This window comes from Cynocephalus volans, chromosome 1 (assembly GCF_027409185.1).
Source record: "Cynocephalus volans isolate mCynVol1 chromosome 1, mCynVol1.pri, whole genome shotgun sequence".
NCBI classification, from domain to species: domain Eukaryota; kingdom Metazoa; phylum Chordata; class Mammalia; order Dermoptera; family Cynocephalidae; genus Cynocephalus; species Cynocephalus volans.
The window spans coordinates 60,013,793-60,036,699 of NC_084460.1; the positions used below are offsets into that span (position 1 = coordinate 60,013,793).

The following is a 22,907-nucleotide window of genomic DNA, read 5'->3' on the forward strand; positions in this document are numbered from 1 at the left end:
TTTAAAGAAATAAAGTTTGTTTCTGACAGTTTTGGAGGCCAGGAAGTCTAAGGTCCAGGGAACATATCTGGTGAGGGCCTTCTTCTTGGTGGGAATTCTGTACAGGGTCCCCTGTCGACTCAGGGTATCACATGGTAAAAACAGCTGGGTGAGAGTGTTTGTAAATATACTCACTTGCTCTCCTTATAAAGCTACCAGTCCACACCCATGATAACCCACTAAACCATTAACCCATTACTCTGTGAATGGATTAATCTATTCACGAGAGCATAATCCTCATGAACCAATCTCTTCTTTAAGGCCCCACCTTTCAACAGTTCCACATTGGGAAGCGAGCTCCTGCATGAGCTTTGGAGGGGACAGACATCTGAGCCATGTCAAGATGCAATGGGTTATCTTTTCTCATACTCCATCAGTATCCCAAGGTGATGCCATACTTTAGTTAGCTTATTTGTACAGATTTTTGTTTGTTTTTTTCTAAGTTTTTAGCCAACTTTTTTTTCCTTGCGGAAAAAAAATAAATGCGTTATCACCACATTTTCAGATGTATCCAGCCACCCACTCATCCTGTCTCCTCATCCTGTAATCTCCTCTCTTTTCTATTTTTCTACAGCATTATGCCTCCTGAAGTTCACCATCCTCGATACTAAACTAAAGCCCTGCAACCTCCCTGCTCTGCTCTCCAGTCACATCCACGCCTGGACCCTGGGGGTGTTTGTCCTGGGCCTTCTCCTTTGCTTTGATGGATTTTATTCTCCAACAGCTTTCTTCTGTATAAGAAGTAAACTTTTTCAGTCTTTACATGTCCAAAGACATCTTTATTCTTCTTTCATAGTCAGTTGATCTTTAGCCAGGTATAAGATTCAAAGTCATCTCCACCCAATGAACTTTGAAGGCACCGTCCTGTTGTCTACTAGCATTCTGTATTATTAATGTGAGTTCTGACACCAGGCTGATTTCATTCTTCTGTGGAAGGCGCTCTCTCTCTCTCTCTCTCTCTCTCTCCCCCCACCTTGTCAGTCTGTAAAACCTTTTAAAAATCTTCTCTTTATCATTGTTCTGAAATCTCATCATATGTAAATATATGTATTTTTTAAATTTAGCCATCTCAGTCCAAAGACCTATGTTCTTATTAGCTCTCAAGTAGTTCCTGCTCTTTCTTCTCATTTTTCTTTGTCTTCTGCATGGATTTTTGTACTGTATGTAATTTTATCCCATTTCCTCTGTTCTCTCTTTGCAAAATTTATATTAGTTGAACCTCCTGTATTATCTCTCATCTTTTCTCCCGTATCTTCTCTTGCTTTGCTCTCGGTCTAGGAAAATTTCTTTAGCTTTAACTTTCAACTCTTTAATTGAATTTTCACTTCAGCCATTATATTATTAATTTTCAAGAATTCTTTCTTATTGCCTACTTTTCTTTTTTCATAGTACACTCTTATTTTGTGGTTTTAATATTTTCTCAGATCTTCGAGCATATTGGAGTTCTGCTTTGTTCCTTTGTTTTCTTTACATCCTCTTCTTCTTATCTCTGTATCTTTCACCGAAGTCACTTCTCCCTTTTGTTCAACCTGGTCTTTTTCTTCCATGTTACGGCTTTCATGTATGACTTGGTTGTCATATATAGCTATCAATCAATGTTTAAAATTGAAAGACGAGGCTAACTGGTGTTAATGGCTTCCTTTTCTATTGTCTGAATCCATTTGTTTCCTGATCTGCTTCTCTGCTAAGAAAAAAATCTGGCTTAGAGATCTGTGTTTCTGGACCGTGTGGTCTCTGCCTCAGGGGTGGGGGGTGAGTGGCAGGGGAGCTGCCTGACAGGCTGTGGGCCCCCACATCCCAAGAAGAGGAGGGTTTTACTTCCCACACTAGCAACCTTGGCTCTCTTACTCAGTTTCTTAATCTTCTTAGAAACTTTCACACGTTTTTGTTTCTGGGGACAAACTTCTGTGGCCTGCCTGATATTTTGTACCCAAAGCTGGGGAAATGGGAAGGTGCTGCTCCCTCCCCCAAACTAACCTTTGGTCAACCTCCTTCATCCCCCACCCTCCAGCCAGCCAGCCCACCAACTCTGAGCCCACACCCCTGTGGCTCTGGCAGGCTTAGCTCCACACACTCCCTCCTGCTGGGTGTCCTCTGGGCTACAGCATCCAACTCTCTCTTGCTGCCCCTCAGCACACTTCCACACCCCATCCATCCTCCAGGAAATCTCACCCATGGCTGAAGGGACCCCTTATAGCCTCTTTACTTTACAAGCTTGTTTCTTTCATTATGCCTTCATATAATTGTAATAAGCTATCAAACAGGAGAGAGCACAAAATGTGCTATGTCTCCTGTCCTGAGCCAGATAGTTGAAGGAACTTATAAATGAAAGAAATAGAGAAATAAACCATCTCCCACATTCCCGCAGCTTTGGCATGACCAACCACCTGTAGGAGGACATAGTCATGTCTGGTTGTGGTCATGGCACACCTACATCCATGCATGTATTATTTTATGTGTGCATTACTTCACATGATATTTTGCAGTTTTTTTCTACAGTGCAATGAAGGTTCTGTCTTTATCATTGTTAATGGATGTGCAAACCTCCTAGGGGAGCCTGCACCAGCACTTCAGAGCACATCAAATGTAGGTGTCCTTAACCTACTTGGAGGCAAAGTTACTCAGCAAAGTGGCAAGTGGTGAGTTAGGAATGAAAGACCATGTCTGCCCCATTCCAAATCCTGCTCTGCCCTGGCTTGTGAGATCATTCTGGGAATTAAATGAGATAAAATATGCAAACTCATAGCAAAAGTCTGGCAAATGTAATTGCCATTCCTGTTACCCCTTCTTAGTCACAGAGCTATATTCCCCAAATTCTTCCCTCCTCTTGGCCAAAGAGAGAAAAAAACCACCTCAAAAGTTCCAAGGAGCTCTTTCCTTCCCTCAGTGAGTGCAAGAGCTCTGCTGGGTGCAGATGCAGATGCAGTTTTTTAGTTCAGTTTCACACCAACAACTTAAATCAAAGGGAAAGGGCTGTGACTCAAACAAGGCTTCCTGAAAGTTATCAACTCACTCCTTCACTGCTGGAAGATGTTCATTTCTGACTGTTCCAATGGCAGCCATCTGAAACCCATTCAGCAGCCCTCTGCCTCCTTGCGTTCTGCATGAACAGCTGCCATCTGGCTGGGCAGTAGCCCCGGCAGCCCACCAAGGACACTGGGGTATGCAGGGGTGGGGTGGGGTGGCCAAGGAGAGTGAACTGGTAGCACTCCCCCACAAGAGAGCTTTAGGGGTAGAGAGGCCTGATGGAATTCCAGCTCAGTCACTGAGCAGCTGTGTGAACATGCACCGCTACTTCACCTCTCTGGTCCTCAGTTTGCTTTTCTGTAAAGTGAAGAAGAGGGAAAAGGAAAAATAAAAACAAAGCACCACCTACTGCGACAATTAACTGTAACAAGTAGCAATGACCCTAGGTGCTCAGGACATTGTCCCTATTTTTATAAACCGACAAATACTGGGATACATTTTTATGGAAAATTCCACACCTCCTGGAGTAGATACCCTGGCTGTCTATATGTAGTCTCCTCCTTTTCACTGACTTCCCTGCTAGAGATTCTAGCTCCCCCTGACATTTCTCTAGACTTTTTTCCTTTTTTTTTTTTTTTTCCTCCAGTCTGAAGCTTCCTGGCTTTTCTCAATTCCAGTCCATATAGGATTGGCTTTGAGAGCTCACATGAACAGACGAGATTTTGGCTATGCATCATCTGGGGTTCCCCTGGGGTTTCTATGTCCTTCCAATTCTCTTAGAGATGCCCTTAGGAAGCTTTCAGAAGTGGGCCCATTCTGGAGGCTTAAAGCTCCACCCTTGGATGAGGTGCTGCTGTAAATTAGAGGCATAGGCTGCAGCTCTGGGGACGGCATGTGTCCCTCAGCCTCAACTGATATGTGCTGCCCTCTCCTCTGAGTTGGCCTGGTTAAAAAAAAAAAAAAAAAAGCCAGCCTTTAGCAAGGTCTAGAAGAAAGAGGACCTAGCAGCTTAGTTCCAGCAGGCAGCATAAGGTCTCCTTCCTTGCCTCGAGGCATTCATCTGAGCCTTCAAACCTCTCCAAGCAATGGATTCTTCTCAGAAAGAATGTTCTTCTGGGAAAGGGGAGAGGTTCCTGGTCAGGTTGTAGCCATTGATATCTCTTTGCCTGGATACAGGCTGCCTCTCTGTCCCCCACCCTCCCCACTCCCCATCTAGTGCTCCTCATTATTGGAGGAGCTTGTGACAGCATGAACAAGCCAAACCCCTGTTTCTTCTCTCCATCCCACTTAAATATGCACAACTACACTTGGGTTTTCTTAAAAGCTGCCAACTTGCCAATCAGAGAAGTCAAACTATGTTTCTGTGCTAATGGGCGAGAACCTGAAAAAGGCCAAAGGAGAAAATATTTTCAACACACTTGAAAAGGTGCTGTTGTCTTTTGAGTATATTGAGTTGAAATAAATCAGTAAGAAAAACAACAGCCACCCTCCGAATGAGGAGACAGCACCAACAATACATTCACCTGAAAGAACATGTGATTTGTAAATAAGCATATGACAGTACCTTTGACCTTATTGGTAATCAAGAAAATGCAAAACGAATAACTACATATGTGACTCATCTACAGAATTAATAATGACTTAAAATCTAATGTTTGATTCTGGCAAAAGGCTCTGAGATGAGCACTGGAATTCTTGATTGGGGAACATGTAAATCATTACAGCCATGACTCATGAGTGTATCAAAAACCTTAAACACACTCTTAAACTTCGATCCAGTAATTCTACTTGCTGGAATACAAGGTAAGGAAAAAAATACGAAATGCAGACATTTATGTTCACGTGGTTTATCACAGCACTATTTAACTAGCAAAGCAAAGGAAAAACCTAGTAATTAAACCAAATTAAAGAGCTTTTGTACTTAAATATGGAAAAATGGTTATGACATAATGTTTGACAGTGAAAGTTCAGCACGTGAAATCACATATTCAGTAAAATTTCAATAAATATAAAGCAAATCTTCATAAATGCATAAAAGACTAAAAGTAAATAATTTTAATGTGCCAGACATTATGAGCAATTACTAGGGTTGGGAAGGATTTTCCATTATTTATTATTTTTTATATAAATAGCATCTGTTACTGTGATGAAGGGTAAAACTCTTCATTAAAAATGTCAAAGGGTCCAAGTAGCATCTACCCACCTCTGCCTGTAAAGACTCACACCCAGCAGAGAGCAACAGCAATAGGGGACCTCCAAGCCCCCTCCCAAAAAGGAGCCAGGACTGCGTGTTAGTTTGCAGTGGGGATGTGGAGGGTAGGGATCCCCTTCCCATGGGAAGTTTCCTTCCCTGTGTAGTGCTGGGACGGAGGAGAAAATTCCTCCCCAGGACTTGATCACGTCCTCTCACCTCTTGGAGGACTCAGCAGTTTTACCAGCCATGAGATACAGTCATTGAAGGGACAGCCAGAGCTGAGTCTCAATCCTGGTTGCACTGTCCTGGAGAAATTCTTGTCACTGCTCTGAACCTCAATTTTCTCACCTTTAAAATGGGCCCTTGGCAATACCCTCTTTGAGAGAAATTCAATGAGATAAGAACTGTTTTATTGTTACAAGATATAGCTGAGTTTTTCTACTTCGTGATTAAATATCCGACACATGAAAACACATTAATAGTGCATTTCTGTAACTTAATATCAGACTATTACCACATAATCTTTTTCATAGTTCTTTTACCTTCTTAAAGTAGCAATCATTTCTTTAAAATTGGACATTTCCATGGTGTAATTTTCTAAAATATATCCATTTCCCTGCTAGCTAAACTGCTACTTACTTAAACACTACTTACCTTCTTTTCTGAATGGCCTGGGGTCCCTACTAAAAAGTGTGTGTGTGAAGAAGAGGGCCAATATATTTAAATAACTCCTATGTGCTGAGTAAGACATTGGAATTATCTCATTAATTATTAATTATCTAATGTATTACAACAACCTCACTTTGCAGATTGCTACAATTTTGTGGATGAGAAAATCGAGGCTCAGAGAAGTGAAGTACAATGCTGAAGGTTACCCAGCCAGAAGGCACTAGAGTAACCCAGATCCAGTCCCAAAGCTCCTCGACAGCATACAGAAGTCATATCCTCCAGTTATGGCTGGAGCTGAGATTCTTTAGTTCCTTAATACATGCTACTCGTCTCTTACATCTGACATTTATAGTTTGTAGGGCTTTCTGTTTTTGCCATTTATTACTTAGCTAGTTGGTTAGTTAAGTTTTTAGCTTCCTTTCTGTAAGGAATTCTTGTTAAGTTTTTGGTGCTTTTAACCTGTTCTACTCTGAGAAATTAAATAAGCAAACCTCTTATGATTATGTCAGTGAATTCTAACTGAGCTTCTAAAAGGTTCTGCTACAAGTACGGTGCTTGCTCTTTGATTACCTGGGGAGACTTCCCTCCAGCTCTCCAGCTGCATCTCAGGTAATTGAACTCATTGTCTCTTAATACAGGGCGTACTATTGTCCAACAGGGACAGATATGTATTATAAAACAAGATGTTAAACTGTTAAATTAATCATTGCTAGTTTCTATTAAATGCCTTTTCTGTTCCCACTGTGATTTTATAGACATTGCCTCTGTAAAACACTGGAATGTAGTTGTTTCTGTCTCCATCTTATAGATGTGAAAACTGAGACTCAAAAGTTTCCACACCTGGCCAAAGCCATTCTGTGAATATTTCACTTCAAATCAACGTGTATATGATGAGCATGGAAGTTTGACTAAAGGTCCATAAGCAGGGCGGTTTCTTCATGATCTAACTAAAGTGAATCATGATTGCCCTCCCGCTGTCACGACTGCAATTCTACTGAGTATGCCTGGAGTTTGTCCAACCCAGGTAGAGCGGGGCAAGGCCTCTGCGTTGCACACCTCCCGGGGGCAGCCTTGCTTTGTGTTCAGTGTGAATAATACTGCCAAGGGCATACGCATTGTGCAAACAGCTGGAATGGTGCCCCGCCATGGTGCAAGAGTGACCTTAATGGCAGAAGGTGGGGGAGGGGTGTCACAACAGTCCTTAATGGCAGGAGGTGGGGGAGGGGTGTCACAACACGTCATTGGGGACTGTCAAGAAAACAACAATGACAAGCAGCATAGGAAGGATGAAGCATCCGACATGAGAAGTACAAGGTATTCTCCTGGGGCTGGAATTCAAAAACAAGGGTACGGCCGGCCCGTGGCTCACTTGGTAGAGTGTGGTGCTGATAACACCAAGGCCACGGGTTCGGATCCTATATAGGGATGGCCGGTTTGCTCACTGGCTGAGCGTGGTGCCGACAAAAACAAGGGTAACATGGTCTCAAGTTCCCTGCCCTTTTCTAGGGGGTGGAGGGGGTAATATAAGGCATAACACTTTTTGTGGGTAGTGCGGGTTGACTCCATTTAACTAACCAAAGTATCAAAATCCATGTGGAGTTTTAATTGTGTAAGTAAAGTGAATTCTCCACAAACTCCACTGTGTCGGGAAGCTTCATACAAAGGTGATCTTACAAATCATATGGCCCTTGTCCAGAAATCTTTCCTTTTTTCTAATAATCTTTCTCAAACTTTAGCCCAGTGAGTGGCACAGCCCCCCTGAGAGGCCAGCAAGCCGGACTCTTCCCGAGCACAGATGACCTGTGGCTGGCTGGAGAAGTCCGCAGAACTACCAAGTGCCAGAGCAGCCAGCCAAGATTCAAACGCAGGTCTGTCCCTATTTGCTCACCAGCCCTGATGGTGTCGGACCAGGCCATCATGTCACATCTGGGAATTTTTCCGTGCACACAAGGGGTAATTCTCAGCCACATCCTCTGTATCTGGTAGTCGCAGATGGAAACAGAAACAGAGAAAAATGTGATCCTCGCGCAGGAAAGTTGGAGCACGGTAGAGTTCAGAAGTGGGCGGGTGTGTGTGTGTTTAAAAAAAAAAAAAAGGGTGGAAACCCCACCAGCCAAGTCTGCCGAAAAAAATAAGTGAAGTCTGCCTATCTCCGGGCCGGAGCCCCTCCCCTCGGGCCGCGCCAGAGGAGTGTGACCAGGTGCCGCTTCCTCCCCCTGCTGAGGGTCAGGAGCCCGCGAGCGCGACCCTCGCCGCCGCTCCGTCGCGTCCCCTCGTCCCCTCGGCCTCTGCCCGGCCCGCGCCCAGGACCGCCGCGGGATGAGCAGCCTCAACGGCACGTCGCCGCCCCCCGGCTCCGGTGAGTACCCGCCGCGGGGAGCGTCCCGGGGACCCGCGGGAGGCCGCGGCCCGGGAGGGGCGCAGGGACCGAGCCGCGGGCACCGGGTGTCCTGGCCCGCGCCCGCCCTCCTGACGGACGAGGCGCCCGCGGGGCTCAGAGCCCCGACACCAGCCTCGGTCCCGGCTCGGGGATCCCCGTCCCGCGCGCCCGAGCCGGGAGAGGCCGCCCGCCCCGGCGCGTCCGCTCGCTTTCTGTTTCTTAGTGCGGGGCTAGTGAAGTGTCTGCGGCCAGAGCTTGTCCCCCTAAGACAAAAAAAGGCGCCTCCTAGGAAGGAGAGGCCGAGCGTGAAGCAACCAAGAGTCGACGTCACAACAAGTTGCTTTCCTGCGGCTGCCAGGCCGAACCGGGTGCTGCGGGCCCGCGGGGACCTTCTCAGGGACTTGCTCCCCACTCCTGCTGCGGGGCAGGCGCGCGATGGTGGAGGGATCCGCAGGCCCTGACTTTCTTGGCGGTTGCAGTTCCTCACTGCTTGCTGCCTTGCTTTTTAGAACCAGCACATGCTTCCTTCTTGACAGGAAATCATATGCGGTGAGGTTCTTTGTAGATGCTCGGAAGCACTGCTGGGCCTCTCCCCGCGCCCCCGCCACTGGGCTTTTGCAGTATAAACTAAAATTTCATTTTTTAAATAATGAATTATATCTCTTTCATCCCCCACCGTGGCTAAGTCTGATCACTAGAGGCTTTCAGAGAGGAGATACTTTGAGCCTATATGATTACGTTAAATTATTACTGTGTTGATGATGTGGGTAGTGGAGACACTGATTCTCCGTCATAAGTCTTCGGAATCGGGGTGGTTGTGAGGCCTCACCCTGCCCAAACTTGGGCGCCAGTGAGTGTGGCTTAGGTCTGCAGGTGTGCGCTATGTGCCTGTGTGTGCACAGGGCAGTGAGTGTGCCCATGAGCTTGCTGGGGTCAGCCCAGGTGTGCACAGATACCAGTCGTGCGTGGAAGCCTGGGCCTCACTGTCTGCTTTGGGATCACCTGTGCCACTAATTAGCTAGCCAACCTCACTTATCTCCAGTTTCATCATGTGGAAAACGGAAATAGTAATAAGATATCACTCATCGGGTTGTGAGAATTAAGTGTGTATAAATGGCTTACGACATACTGAGTGCTCTGTAAATGTCAGGCACCTTTATGTTAATTTCACATGAGATTGTGGATCCATGAGTTCTTGTGTGTTACTGCTTACATGTGTGTGTGCCTGACTTGAGCTGGTGTGTGTGCGTGTGTGTGTGCGCACGCGTGCGTGTGTGTGTGCGCACGCGTGCGCGTGTGGTGGGGCCTGAGTTCAGGAGACAAAGCCACTGTAAACATTCCAGTTCAGGCACTGAGCAAGTGCCGGCTGCAAACATTCCCATGTCTGAAGAAGACAGCCTGGCCTGCCCTGGCCCCCATTCCGCAAGCCGTTCTCTAGGATTCCTTTCAGACTTTGACCAATGGCTGCAGATCCTCCCTTCCTGGACTGGTGGGGTTGCAGCACTCACTTGCATACCATCTGGATTACCCTTCAGATTTGATTTATGTCAAGATCTCTGCTGTAGGAGAAACTTGGGGCCCTATTTCTTGCTGCTAACTCAGGCAGGATGTGTCTATATCCTGTCTCAGTTTACGTGGCTGTTCCTCAGAACCAGAGATTGGAGTGCAGAGGACCCGCTTTCACTGGCCAGGCCTGCCATATCCAGCTGGCTCAGCCGACTCTCTTAGGCCGGAATGCCACAGTTATTGCAAGTCATGCACAGCAAGGCAACGGCTTTACCCTTGGATGGAAGGGGTCGGCGCTCAGTGAGGAGGAGGCCAGGTTTGGCAGCTTTATATGGAATTCACTGCCTCCAGCAGAAGCAGAGGGAATTGCATTAAGTGCCAGATGAAATTCCAGCCCAGCCATTGCTCAATCCCTCCAGATATGGTGGCATTGGGAGTCACATGGCGCTGGCACAGTCAACACTGGAACTTTCCAAGGGCCCCATGTGTTTCTGGGAACTTGCAAAACAGCCTGGGAAGCAGAGTGTTGTGGACTTATGTGTTCACAGTAGGAACACCTAAAGCTGTCTGCAAGGAGCAGGAGGCCCCTCAGCAGCAGTGAGAGTTTGGACAAGCCAAGTCAGTTTGCCTCTGGGTGGCAGAACATCTAACACCCTTCTGAGGCCGCAACCAAAACACCTTCCCGGCTCAATAAGCTCAAGCTAAAAACAAAACCAAACAAACAAAAGAGTTTGAACAATGAATGAAGAGTTAATAAAAGGAAAGAGAAAGACATCTTCTCACCTCAAGGGCAATTACTTTATTGACTGATGGGAATCCTTCAGAAGTATTACATGCATATACAATTACTTCTTATTTTACATGAAGCCTATTTTATATATTCCACTTCATCTTGCTTTTTTCTGTAAGAATATATCTTAAAAATTATACCTTATCACCACACATGGACTAATTCATTCTTCTCAGGGCTGCAGAGTATGAATTGTATGAAAATATGAATGAACTGGTTCTTTTACTTAACCAATTCCTCTGCTAATGGACAGTCAGGTTGTGTACAGACTTCATTTAAATTTTTTTAACCAGACACAGTGCTGCCATGACAATACTTGTAAGTAAGGTTTTACATACATACATTTCCATACTTTAGGATAAATTCCCCCACTCCAGAATTTAATTTCTGGGACAGAGTGTGTACATTTAAAATGTTACTAGATACTGAGAAACTCCCCTCCTAAAGGTCATACCAGTTTCTGATGCTCACAAGTGGCCTGTGAAAGCTGCCACTTCCCAACATCCTCACTGTGTAGTCTTTATCTCAGACAAACTGATGGGTAAAAAAACATTGTCGCTTTGGACTGTGCCTCTGTAAGTACACCTGAGGCTGCACAGGTTTTCTTACCTCCACAGACATTATGTTACTTTCTGGGGAAGTGCCTGCTTACCTCCTTTGTTCATTTCCTATCAGGTCCCCAGCCCCCCCATGAGGAAGTATACCCCAGAAGTGACATGATGTGTCCTCATCACGGGGTGAGTTGGAGGCAGAGACCAGAGCCCCACCCATGCTGTGGAGTCTGACCTGGGTTTGATCCCATCCCCAGCGTTGACTGGCTTTAGGAGGGATACAAAAAACCCTCAGAGCCTGTTTTCTCATCTGTAGGTGGGAGTAATAACAGCTCCTTCATGGGAGTCACGTGAGGAGCGGGCACCTGAGAGCCTGGCCCCGTGCCCAGCAGCAGTGGTGTCTGAGGTGGTGGTTGCTAATGGCATGTACCGCGGTGAGCCTAGCCTGCGGCCACTGGTAATCTCAAGAATCTCCCTTGCAGACAGATGTTGCTCTTTGCTGTTCTTTGATAATGTAACAACATTGGTGCTTACATGCCAAGCCCTGGCAATGGCCCTACACCAGTCACCCCTCCAGCCTGGTGTGACAGGTATTTTCTTACCTGTTTTGCAGATGAAACACTGGAGGCTCAGGGGAGATAACCTGCTACAGGGCTCCCAGGCACTGAGGGCACAGCCAGGATGTGGGCACAGGCTGTCAGACCCCACAGCCAACCGAGGCCAGCCTGAGGGAGGGGGAGTGTGTCAACCGCAGGAGCTGTGCCTGGAAAGTCACTGCTGGAGCTCCGCACACAGACACTCAGACCCTGACAGCCTGCAGTCCAGCCCCAATTCACTGTCACCCACTATTGCTCCCTTTTCTGTGGTCAAGACCGCTCCACACTAGGGCGGCTGCCACCCTCCGCCCACCTTCACCCCTGACTGTGTCAGGCTCCCCGGACTTTCTGGGTACCCTCACACATACCTGCATGTCTGTTAAGGCCCAGTTTATACATTCCCACCTCACAGAAAATTTTCCCAACTCTAGAAAACCACCTACCACGGCCCTGGGGACATTTTGCAGCCCTGACAGATTCCTATGTCTGTCTCCTTCCCAGAATTCTGACCTCCCGAGAGGCTCTGTGACCCCACCTACCCCCCACATGGGGCCTGGCACAAGGAAGTGTTCAGTGAGAGGCTTTGAAACCAATGGGTGATTGCATGGGTGACCGGAAGATTGACTCTCGGGGCTACCACAATGCTAATGCCAGAAGTGCCTTTTAACATTCATACGCTCAGTAGCTCCTAGGCCAGATCTTGGCCTGTACTCAGAGGCCAGTAAATAATAAATTGAAATGGACAGAGGTTAAACCAAAACAAATTCTACAAACACGGCTGGTGGGCGCCAGAAGTCCCCACCCAGTCCTTCCCACTCTCCCACTCCAGCACTGACTCATCTGTCCTGTCCTCTCCCCGACCTCCCTCTCGTGTTGGCCTGTAGTCTTCTTCCGATCATTATGCAGTGTGAACTTCTGAGGGAATGCTCCTGCCCTTAGTTATTGTAAATTTTAATTTCTGCACATTTTTTCCAGAACAACATTCACATACAAAAGCTTAGCCAGTGCTGATACTTACAAGAGCCCATTTCCCCTTGTGCCATCTAGCACCTAGCCCAGGACCCTGGACTCCAGCTCGGGCAAGGCAAGAGGTGGCAGGGACTTCACAGGCAAGCCTCTGCCTCCGGGCCCAGGTCCCACAGCCATGAACAGTGGCTGAGCAAGGCTTGCTGCTAGCCCGCCTGGCTCTGACGTCCCTACTCTTTCTCCTGCCCTGACATCTTCACCACATTCATTCATAATTCTTTAAGGAACTTTATGACAGTCTCTCTCGTTCCTGCTTATCTAGCAAACTCCCCTGTGTTAAAGGCACACACTTCTTCTCTTATCGCCAAAACATTGTGGTCACACACTAGTTGGGGCTCAGCAGGCACACTGCTCACCACTCTCCAGGGCTCTGAGGGCAGGAAGCTTCCATTTGACCCCAGGGCACGTGCATGGGGCCAGCCTGGGCAAGGCTGCCTCAGTATCTCCCTGTGTCCCTGGCACACCCTGATGGAGCTGCTTATCTCTGCTTTGCAGGTGATGGTACTGACTGACACATCTTCCACAGACAGCCACCACCAGAACCCCTGGCACCCCTCCTCCTGCATGCAGTGCACATTTTTATGAGGGGCTCAAGTATGGGGCTTTCAGTGACCCTAGGCCCCAGCACTGCCATTCTTCCCCAGATGCTGGAAGGGAGGATTTTCACATTTTATTAGCAGCCTATGGGCACATGTATTCTAGGCAGCATCTTGAAGGGAATTATGGTCTGCCAGATCAAATCCAGGTAGAACAATCATGCCTGCCTGCCTTTTGTGCTGGGCCCAGTCGGTGGCTTCTCCTGTGTACACCAGGCTGCAGAGTACACTTGTGAAACCCACTTTCACTGGAGAGGCTTGCGCAGCACTCTGCTGAAATCTACACACAGTCTTCAGCAATGCTAGAGGTTTCAAGTTCAGGTTTCCCTTTTGTGTTTTTTAAAAACCATTTAGTCCAAATACGCTTTGTATTAACTTGCTAGTGATGAGGAAGTTACTTTGGAGTCCACGAACGTGGTTTTGATCTGGATCCGCCACCAGCTGGCCGGAACCTTGAACAAGTTGCTGGTCCTCTTTAAGTCTCTGTTCACTGTCCAGGACAGGGCTGGCTTCGAGAGTGTGTGACCAGAGCTGTGACACAGGGCCCCGCGCCCAGCTGGACACTGCACTCTCTTGGTGTAAAGCTCTGCTGTTGCCATAGTGAAATTCTTGTTTTGAAAGAAGGTCTCCACATTTTAATTTCGCACTGGGCTCTGCAAATTCAATAGCTAGTCCTGATTCCATAAACAGGGATAGTAATAATCTCTACCTCGAGGGTTTTTTCTGAGAATTAAATGTATTCTCATAGATAAAACTCCTAACGTGGTGCCCGGTACGTGTTCGTAATTGTGCTTAACCACAGCCACTTACTGAGCGTGCGAGCGTGTTCTACCTGAGCGCTGTTCACTCCCCGCTGCTCCGCACCCCCCTCGCTTCCCAGCCTTTTCTCTCCTGTCTGTTGGCCACTGAAAATAGTACCCAAGGCCAGGGGACAGTCTGCACAGATCCCTCTGCCTGGCAGCAGCTCCCTCTGAGCTGTGACAGCTGCCCCAACCCCGCCCCTTCAGGTGTTTATCACACAGTGGGCTTGGCTGGATGTGGTGGGGAGCTGCCCAGAAAACATGTGCGGGCCCAGCTGGTGGCTTCACAGCCTGCCTGTGTGCCTTGGGACAAACCTCCTACCTTGTGAGGCTCTGTTTCCCCACGTTACCCTGGGAGGGTGGTCATCTTTGCCCCGTGCCTCATCTGACCCACAGCCAGCACTTAACAGTGGAAGTTGTGGCTGTCATATTCTTTTTTTCCTTTTTCACAAATTTTCTGTATCAATTATCCTAACCCGTGACTGTATCCCTGACTACTCAAAGCATAGAGTAGTAGGCTTCACTTGGCATGTGTAGGCTCATTTCACCCTCTGGCAGCCCCTGGGAGGTGTTTCCATCTTCATTTTGCTTGTGATGATACCAAAACTGGACAGTAGATGTGACCTGCAGAGAGCCCTGCCCCTCACTCCTCCCTTCTCTTCACCCAGGGCACCACTGGCAGAGGGCTGAGGGCCCCCAGTGCTTTTAGAGGCCCACAGAGAAGTTTTAGATCTTTTAAAATCGGAAGGAAGAAAATGAACGCTTAAGGACAAAGAATACGTTTGTCCTTATACCAATGTAGCCATACAATATAATTTTTAATACCTGAGCGGAGAAGGAACTCATGAAAGCAAAGCACGTAGGCCCATGGGAGTCACACTGTGGATTGGGCTTGACCCACCCAAGACTGAAGGGGCTAGGCCACTGATGCCTGCTGTCCCTGCCTGACTCTGCCCCCTGCGCTGCCCCTCCTCTGCACAGCTGTCCTGCTTCCCTAGCAGACCTGCCCATCACAGTGGGTGCTTTGGGCTGGGCACCTGCGGGGGCCGCTCTCTGCACCAGCCTTTACCTCTGCCCAGTGGAGATTCACAACCATAGTTGGAAGTAAATGCTCCGGAAACCCAGACACACACAGTCTCTCTCTCTCTCTCTCTCTCTCTCTCTCTCTCTCTCTCTCTCTCTCTCTCTCTCTCTCTCTCTATCTCTCTCCCCCTATCTCTATCTCTATCTCTATCTTTCTCTTACTCTTTTGGCTGTTTAAGTCTTGAAATTAGATTGCTCTTCACTTAAAAGTTTAAAAGTAAGTTTCCTTTGCCCTCTTTCATTGTTACAGAAGCAATCCATGTTTGTTATAGAATTGCAGGTATAAGACCAAGAGAAAGGATATAGGTAGATATTCTCTGAGGAAGAGGTTGACATTGAGATACTCATGGGACAGACAGATGACAACTGGAAGGCTGTTCAGAGGGAGATTTGGGCAGAGATAGGCTGGGGGACCTCCATGTGAAGCAGCCCCCAGGGAGGGCCCAGAGGGGAGCCCTGCAGAACCTCTTGGGGTCGCACACATCACTACATATTGGGGTCCAGAGGGGGACATGGAGCAAAGCCCAAACCCAGGGTCCCAGCACAGGCGCCAAAGGGCATGTGGTGTGTGGCACTGGGGATGTCCCCCCAGTTCTGCTCCATGCCCAGAGAAGAAATATATGCATGGTACCTGGTTTAACCCTGAAGATGTGCATGGAAATAGATATTATAATTCTAGTTTAGAAATATAGATACTCAGGTTCAGAGAGATCATTTCTCAGGGCCTTACTGGGCATCCTTGACCCTGTCCAGCCTTGAAGCTAAGTGTGTCCCCTCTAGCGCTGGGACTCTGCAGCCTGACATGCTGCGGGGAGGGAGTTGCCCATGACCCCATGCCCTTCTACTGGGCTCCATGCAGCCCTCAGAAGAAGAGGCCCGTCTTTGCCCACCTGCCCCCAGCCACTTGTGCCTCCTCTGCCCTCCTCACCAGCACCCACCTGGTGGCCCTGCAGCTGCTAATACACTGCTCACAGTGGTGCACAAGGGCCGGGTTGTGACTGTGCCCAGGCCAACCCACTTTCCCTGGGGAAGCAGAGGGCAGCTGCCTCTGGGGATCACTGCAAGGGCACCGGGAGAGAATAATGCCCCCACCAACTCCTGGCCAATTCCTGGAATGCCTCCACCACAGAGCCGCTCCTGGCTGGCAGCTTTGTCTTGTGTTAAAACTAACAAACTGGAGGGCCACTGCTGCCACACAACTGCGTTTTGTGTTATGCTTTGCTAGTCACATTCAAATTTGTTTTCTGTCTTCAGTCAAGAGGTACTACTCTCCCTCTCTCACAGGTAGAGGGAAGCTCAGGGAAGTTAAGTGACTTGGCAGAATTCACTCAACCAGCTTATAGTAAAGGGAGCCAGACTGGAGCACAGGTCTCTGCCTTGTTTGTGAGTGCCACAGGAGCTCATTCATCACCTTCTTAAGTGGGAGGGGCTGAGGCTGGGACTGAGGGTCTCTGAAAGGAAGCCCCTGTGATGCTGGCCCTACATTCTCCTGTCCCTTCTCCCTCCCTCCACGCGTATGCACACACACATGCACATACCCAGTCCTTCCCACACATCACTTCTGCATTCCTCAGCAACACACAGGTGTCAGTCCCAGGCCCGAGGCAGAGGACAACTCTGTTGATGATCTGGTTTGGGACAGCACAGGCATTTGGTCCTTGGGTCCTACTAATCTCCCAGAAATAACTGGAAACAAATGTAAGAACTGATGCCTACAGCATCTTTGAGCCTCGGGCATAAGGTGCCCTAAGCTTTTGAAACTTTCTTCTACTCTACTGTTTTGGGGACACCATTTCCATCTCTTTGCCTCTGCAAAGTCAGTGTGGCCATCAGATCCCACCTGGCAACAGGGACACACGGGTTTGGAGAATTCAGCAAGGTTGTTTTGGTTATTTTTAGTTTGGGTTCAGCATTGCCTCCCCCATGCCCTCCCCCACTGAACCCACCTTGAGTCTATTAATAAGGACAGCAGGGACAGCCTTCCCCCTGGCCGGTTATCTGTGCCCCATAATCATGCACCAGTATTTAAATTATTGGGTCAGTTTCCAGATATGACTCCTACATACATCCCTCTTTATTCCCAGCTTGTCATATGATCTGGAGTCCTTTCATAAGTCCCAACTCTGCTGGGGGCCCTTAGGTAGCAGGCGACATGAGCCATGAGACTTTGGCTTTCCGTCACTTGCAGTGAATTCAGCCCAGAGCACCATGGTTCAGATCACCACAGCCCAATGTTGATTTTAATCCGTGAGTCCCTTTGTTGTTCGAGATGTTGCACAGGTGACACAAGGGGACACAGACCCTGTGTTTAGAAGGTCTTCAGCCTCGTTAGGGAGGCAAGTTCCAAGAACACCAGAGAACAAAAGCAAGTCAAAATGCCATTCAGAGACACTTGGCCCAGCAGATCACTTGCAGTGTGGGCTCAGGCATAGGTAACAGTGCTGATTACCTCTGGAATGAAGGCTACATATCCCAGGACCTTTAAAAGAAGTAGCTTCTCACCTGGGGTCCCTGACCCAAAAGGCACCTACAAAAAAATGGTGTCACAACTACAAATCTTCATTGCAATTATTTTTATTTTTGATTTTTTTTTAGCAGCAGTGACAGTTTCACAAAACCAATTCTTAGATGGAGAGATAAAAGCCCACCTGATCCATTTCAGTGGGGAATGAGAGTCCTGGTGACCACATCCCAAGGGCCCCTTGTGGCGGCTCGCTCCTGAGACAAGTTTGAAAACTCCTGCCTGGTGCTTTCCAGCACCAGAGCACTTAACTGATGCCTGGTCACTATTTGTTGTCAATGATGCCACTTTGGGACTTTGATCTCAGGGGATCCTTCCATATAGATGTTTCTACCACGTGAATTTATAAAATACTCTTGTGGTTAAGTGTCTGCCTATAGCCACCCGACGATGTGCACACAACTGTTTACCATTTTACCAATTAATTCCATGAGAAAAGTCCCTATCAAAATTCAGGAACCCCATGCTCGGACTCCATGAAGAAAACCTGAAGAGTTGGAAAATGAACTGGATAGAAAATTCTATTATGAAAGCAACTCATCCACAAATGTTTGCTAATCGCCTTATACGTATGGTTCCAACATCATTGGAAACACAGGGTTAATGGTGGAGCTACCCTGTCATCGGTCCTCAGAACTGAGAGGAGACAAAGACAGTGGAAGACAGGTCCCAGCACCGCTGGGCTTCTTGGGGCAACAGTGCACATCGTGATAGGAATAAAAAGCATCCAGTCCTCCCGTGAGAAATTTCTTATCACAAGAATTCAGGTTTCAGATTGAATTGCCTGTGACTTATTGTGGATAATTCACAGAAATAACTAAATAGATATCTAGATATTTAAAGAATAACTTCAAGTAATATAACTACCCCCATGTAAACTGGTACCTTTCCAGCTAATGTTAATTTATAGTGAACTACTACTTAACTAGATAGAGCTATATCCTGTTGAATTAAAATCTTGTGCTTGAAGAGACAAGTTGTCAATGATCAATATTGATTGTTGAGAATGTTCTAATTCTGGGGAATGACTTAAGTAATGACACATTGCAAGGATGTAAAACAGGAAGAACAGTGCTGATGTCTAGAGCCCCCGCTGCGTGCGTGGTGGCCTGGCCCTCTGTAAGTGGGAGCGAACGCTGTCTAGCAGCATTCGGAGCTGTCCATTGTCTTGCGCTGTGAATTGGGTGCTGTGGGCGTTCCCTCCATCATGCACCCCATTAGGCAGGGCTGTGATTGGAACCTAGGTAGCCTGACCCCTGAGCCAGCTTTTAACCCCTGCACACCACCACCCATCAAATGTGCAGGAAGGAGGAAGTTTAACAGAAGAACAAAGTTTTCTTTCACAGGAGGAGTGAAAGAAAGTTGGTTCGAATAGGCTAAGTACATTTATTTATATCATGCTTTGGTAATTACCCCTGGGTCATTTCCTATTTAAGAATCCTGGAGCCTCTGAAAAACCCTTTAGGAACATGCTATTTTTATACAATTTGAGTGAAATGGTGTTTGTCACTCACTGAGAAAACAAACAATGCTGGAGGGAGTCAGAATACATCACTGGGGACATCGCAGTCCAAGGCAATGAAGTCCCTGCTGCCCCTTCAAAGTTCAGATACCCTGTGAGCTGGTGTTTCCCACTCATGGGCACATCAGAGCCTCATTCTTATTATTATTTCCTGGAGGCTTTGGTCTCTGACTCTGTTCACCATCCTTTACTCTCTGTTTCCAGGGCGGTGCTTTGGGCAAAAGCCATCTCTGAGGCTGCACCATGTTGGAAGCACCATTATCTGAGTTCCTGGCCACGCCTTGCCCTCCTTGTCTGGGGGCTGTGGGAACAGAGGCACAACTGTCTGGGTGGATAAAGGGCTGGCCTCTCACTGCCCTGCCTCCTGCCCCGGGAGCCCCCCTGGTGCTCAGAGATGATTCTCTCCTTTGAGCTCCCCATGTGTGGGGCCCTCCCCAAGGAGAAAGGAGTTCTCCTCTGCCCCAGTTCTTGGGGTCTCTTTCTGGGACAGCAGCTCCCACTCGGGGACCCTCGGGCTGCAGCAGAGTGCCAGAGTGCTGCCCAGAGCTCCTCTGGCCTCCCTGGACCGAGCCCTCTGTTTAGCCAGGCTGGGGCCATGTGGATAGGCCCTTTCTGGGACCCTGACACCCCGGGGCTCAGGATACTCCGGAGAGTCCTGTGTGGCAGGGCTTCACCAGCCAGTGCAATTACCAGAGGGGGTCTGCAGAGCCACATCAGAGCCCCCACCATGCTCCTCAGCAGTGGTTGCCTGGGCCCCACCACTGACTAGTGAGGGTGGACTTGGGGGACTGGTTTCACCCCCTTTGGCCTAAGCTCCCCAGCCAATGCCTTTGTCCTCACAGCCTCATGGGGTATTCAAGGATGACATGAGACTGAATTCAATCTCTCATCTATAGGAGGGACGGAGGCAGTGGAGAGTGTGCCTGTGCCGATGGGGAGTGGAGTGTTGTGCAGGGCACTGGTGTCGAGTGAGACAGACCTGGGTTAAAGGCACAGCTTAGTCATGCAGTGGCTCTGTCCTCATAGGCACCTTAAATGAGAAGACATGGGTGGAAGGTCCAGGCCTAGCACGGGGCACACACTCACTAAATGTTAACCTGAGAAGGAAGAGAGAGACTCAGAGACAGGCAGTCTTAAACCAGAGATCTGCAAACTGAGGCCCACAGGCCAAATCCAGCTGCAGCCTGTTTTTATAAATAAAGTTTTATAGGAACACAGCTGTGCCCACTCATGTACATAGTCTCCATGGCTGCTTTTGTGCTATGATGGCAGAGCTGAGTTGCTGCTACAGAGACCCTGTGGTCCACAAAGCCTAAACTATTTACTAACTGGCCCTTTATAGAAAGTCTGCTGACTCCTCACTTAAACCAACAGGAAACTGTCTAATGGTACAACCTCTAGGCCTAGAGCCACCTGGCCCCAGTTGCACCCCTATCCAGGGACTGCGCAGCCACATGGGCGGATGGGAAGCTATGGAAGAAAGACCTGCAGCCAAGGTCAGGGAGCAGGCAGCAGCCAGGAGGCCCACTGGGGCCAGGCCCTGCTACCCTGTACACAGAAGAACATTGGTTCCCATTACCTGATTTGCCACTGCCCAAGCTGCCAGGGAGGGGCCCTCTTGTAGTCCTCCTCTTCCTCCTGTCCTTCCATCACCCCCTCTGTAAATACAGGCAATGAGGGCTTCACGGCTGCCCTGCAGAAAATTCTCACCTCACCTGGGCAGGTGCAGGAAGAAGAGCCAGAGCAGGTGCACAGCATGTCAGACAGGCTGTCCCCCTACCCTACAGCCAAGAGCCAGGCAGCTCAGCCCCGTGTCTACCACTGGTAGAGGCAAGGGGAGTAATCTATCCACGTGGCAGGTGTCAGGCCAGGAGCATTGCACATTTCTTATTGAAACCACTCCCCCACCTCAGGAGGCTATCACCAGATTTGGAGATGGAGATTCAGGGGTGAAGCATGTCCACACTTGACCAGTTATACAGCAGTGGATCTTAAGGTCACCTGTGGTCTCCCCAAGTCTATACCTATGCTCTTTGCCTCTGCCAACTGCACCAGCAAGCCTGTGGCCCAGAGGTCACATTCCACAGACATGTGTTGAACACCAATTGTGTGTCAGGCCCCAGTCAAGACCCTGGGGATACAACAGAAACAAACCAGCAGCAATACCAGCAGGGAGCTTACATTCCAGTGGGGGTGAACAGATGGACACAGACATGTGTGTAGAATGCCCAGCACATCAGATGGTGCTAAGGGCTGGGGAGGACCAGCCAGCCAGGAATAGAGACAGGGAAGGCGAGGTGTGAGAGGGGGTGCCATGTTAAAGAGTGCGGCCAGAGGAGGCTTCACTGGGGAAGGCGATGTTTGCGAAAGACCTGAAAGAAGTCAGGGAGCCAATCATAGGGGTGTCTGAGAGCAGCATGGCAGGCAGAGAGCACAGCAAGTGCAAAGGCCTTGTGGTAGGAGCCAGCCTGGCCTCATCCAGGAACATCCAGGGGGCCGGTGTGTCTGGGAGAGGAGGGTGGAAAGAGGTAACTGAGAGATGAAGTCAGACAGGCGAGGTGGCAGAGAGATGATGGGACTATCTCCCAGCCTCTGCTGTAGCGTCCGGAATCTCATCATCCCCCTGAGTCTTGGAGCCTTTGAGCCTCCCCTGGGAGAGATGCCTTTCAGCATCTCAGCTGACAATCTAGCCAAGGGCTGAGAGAGAGGCCTGGGCAAGCCATGATGTGGTGGGAACTGGGAAGGAGGACGGGGATGACAGAGACATGCTAGAGTCCCTGGAATGGGGGGAAGGAGCAGGAGGACTTCACCAAGACTTTGTCCAGTTTGCACTCGCTCACACACACACATTTGCACATGCTCATGCACACACACAGGCCAGCTTTCATAACTTGTCTGACATTGCTGGTTGCATCTTCTGGGTGAGGCTTTTCTATAGCCCTGAGGGCTATGCCAAGCTCTGTGGGGCATGAGTGTGAGTGTGGGGCCCCTGGCCCCCAGCATCTGTAGTCCACAGAGCACACAGGACCCTCAGGGACAGCAAGGAGCCCCGTGCAGAGCCAGGGGTATATGCTGGGCCCCTCACCCTTCACCTACACCCTGGGGGTGCCAGCCCAGCAGAGAGCAATGGCCTTCTCCCCTCAGGTGGGAGGGTCTGTCCCAGCAGCAGAAGGAAAAGAGAATTCTGAGAGGGTGTAGGCAAGGGTGGTCCAAGAGGCCACCTGCCTGGGGGAAGAGGGTCTGGTCCCACACTCGGGTGAAGAGAGCAGCTCGGACTCACACAGCCCAGGTTAGAAGCCAGGATACCACCACTCAGTCTTGGCCCACCACGATGTCAGAGGTGCAGATTTTTTTAATCATTATTATTATTGAAGCATAATTGATTATACATATTTTTGGGGTATAGCATTGACTACCATCAATTTGTAATAGTGAATGCGCTAATAATATTTATTTGATCAACACATGTTGTACACAGAGGTGCAAATTAATATGACTCGCCCAGGAGGCAAATCACATTCCAGGTCAGGGTCGTAAGACCGGGAAGGGTGTTGGAAGGTTATTTCCATCTGTTCTATATTCAAATGCCATTCTGCTTAATCTGATGGGCAGTCTAGGGAGGGTAAGTGAGCAAAGCCCCTTGAACATGGGCTCACAGGCTCTTCCA

The 22,907-nt window shown here is 48.6% G+C and overlaps 1 protein-coding gene across 1 annotated transcript in view; it reads left to right on the forward strand.

Moving 5' to 3' along the window:
* Positions 1-7,111: 7,111 nt before the first annotated feature.
* The window catches only part of LOC134360446 (glycophorin-C-like), a 35,306-nt gene continuing 19,510 nt past the window's right edge, over positions 7,112-22,907 (forward strand). Inside the window, exons 1-2 of the mRNA XM_063074837.1 lie at positions 7,112-7,183; positions 7,606-8,228. Coding sequence (XP_062930907.1) covers positions 8,189-8,228 — 40 coding nt within the window. The 5' untranslated portion in view covers positions 7,112-7,183; positions 7,606-8,188. The remainder of the gene's footprint in view (positions 7,184-7,605; positions 8,229-22,907) is intronic.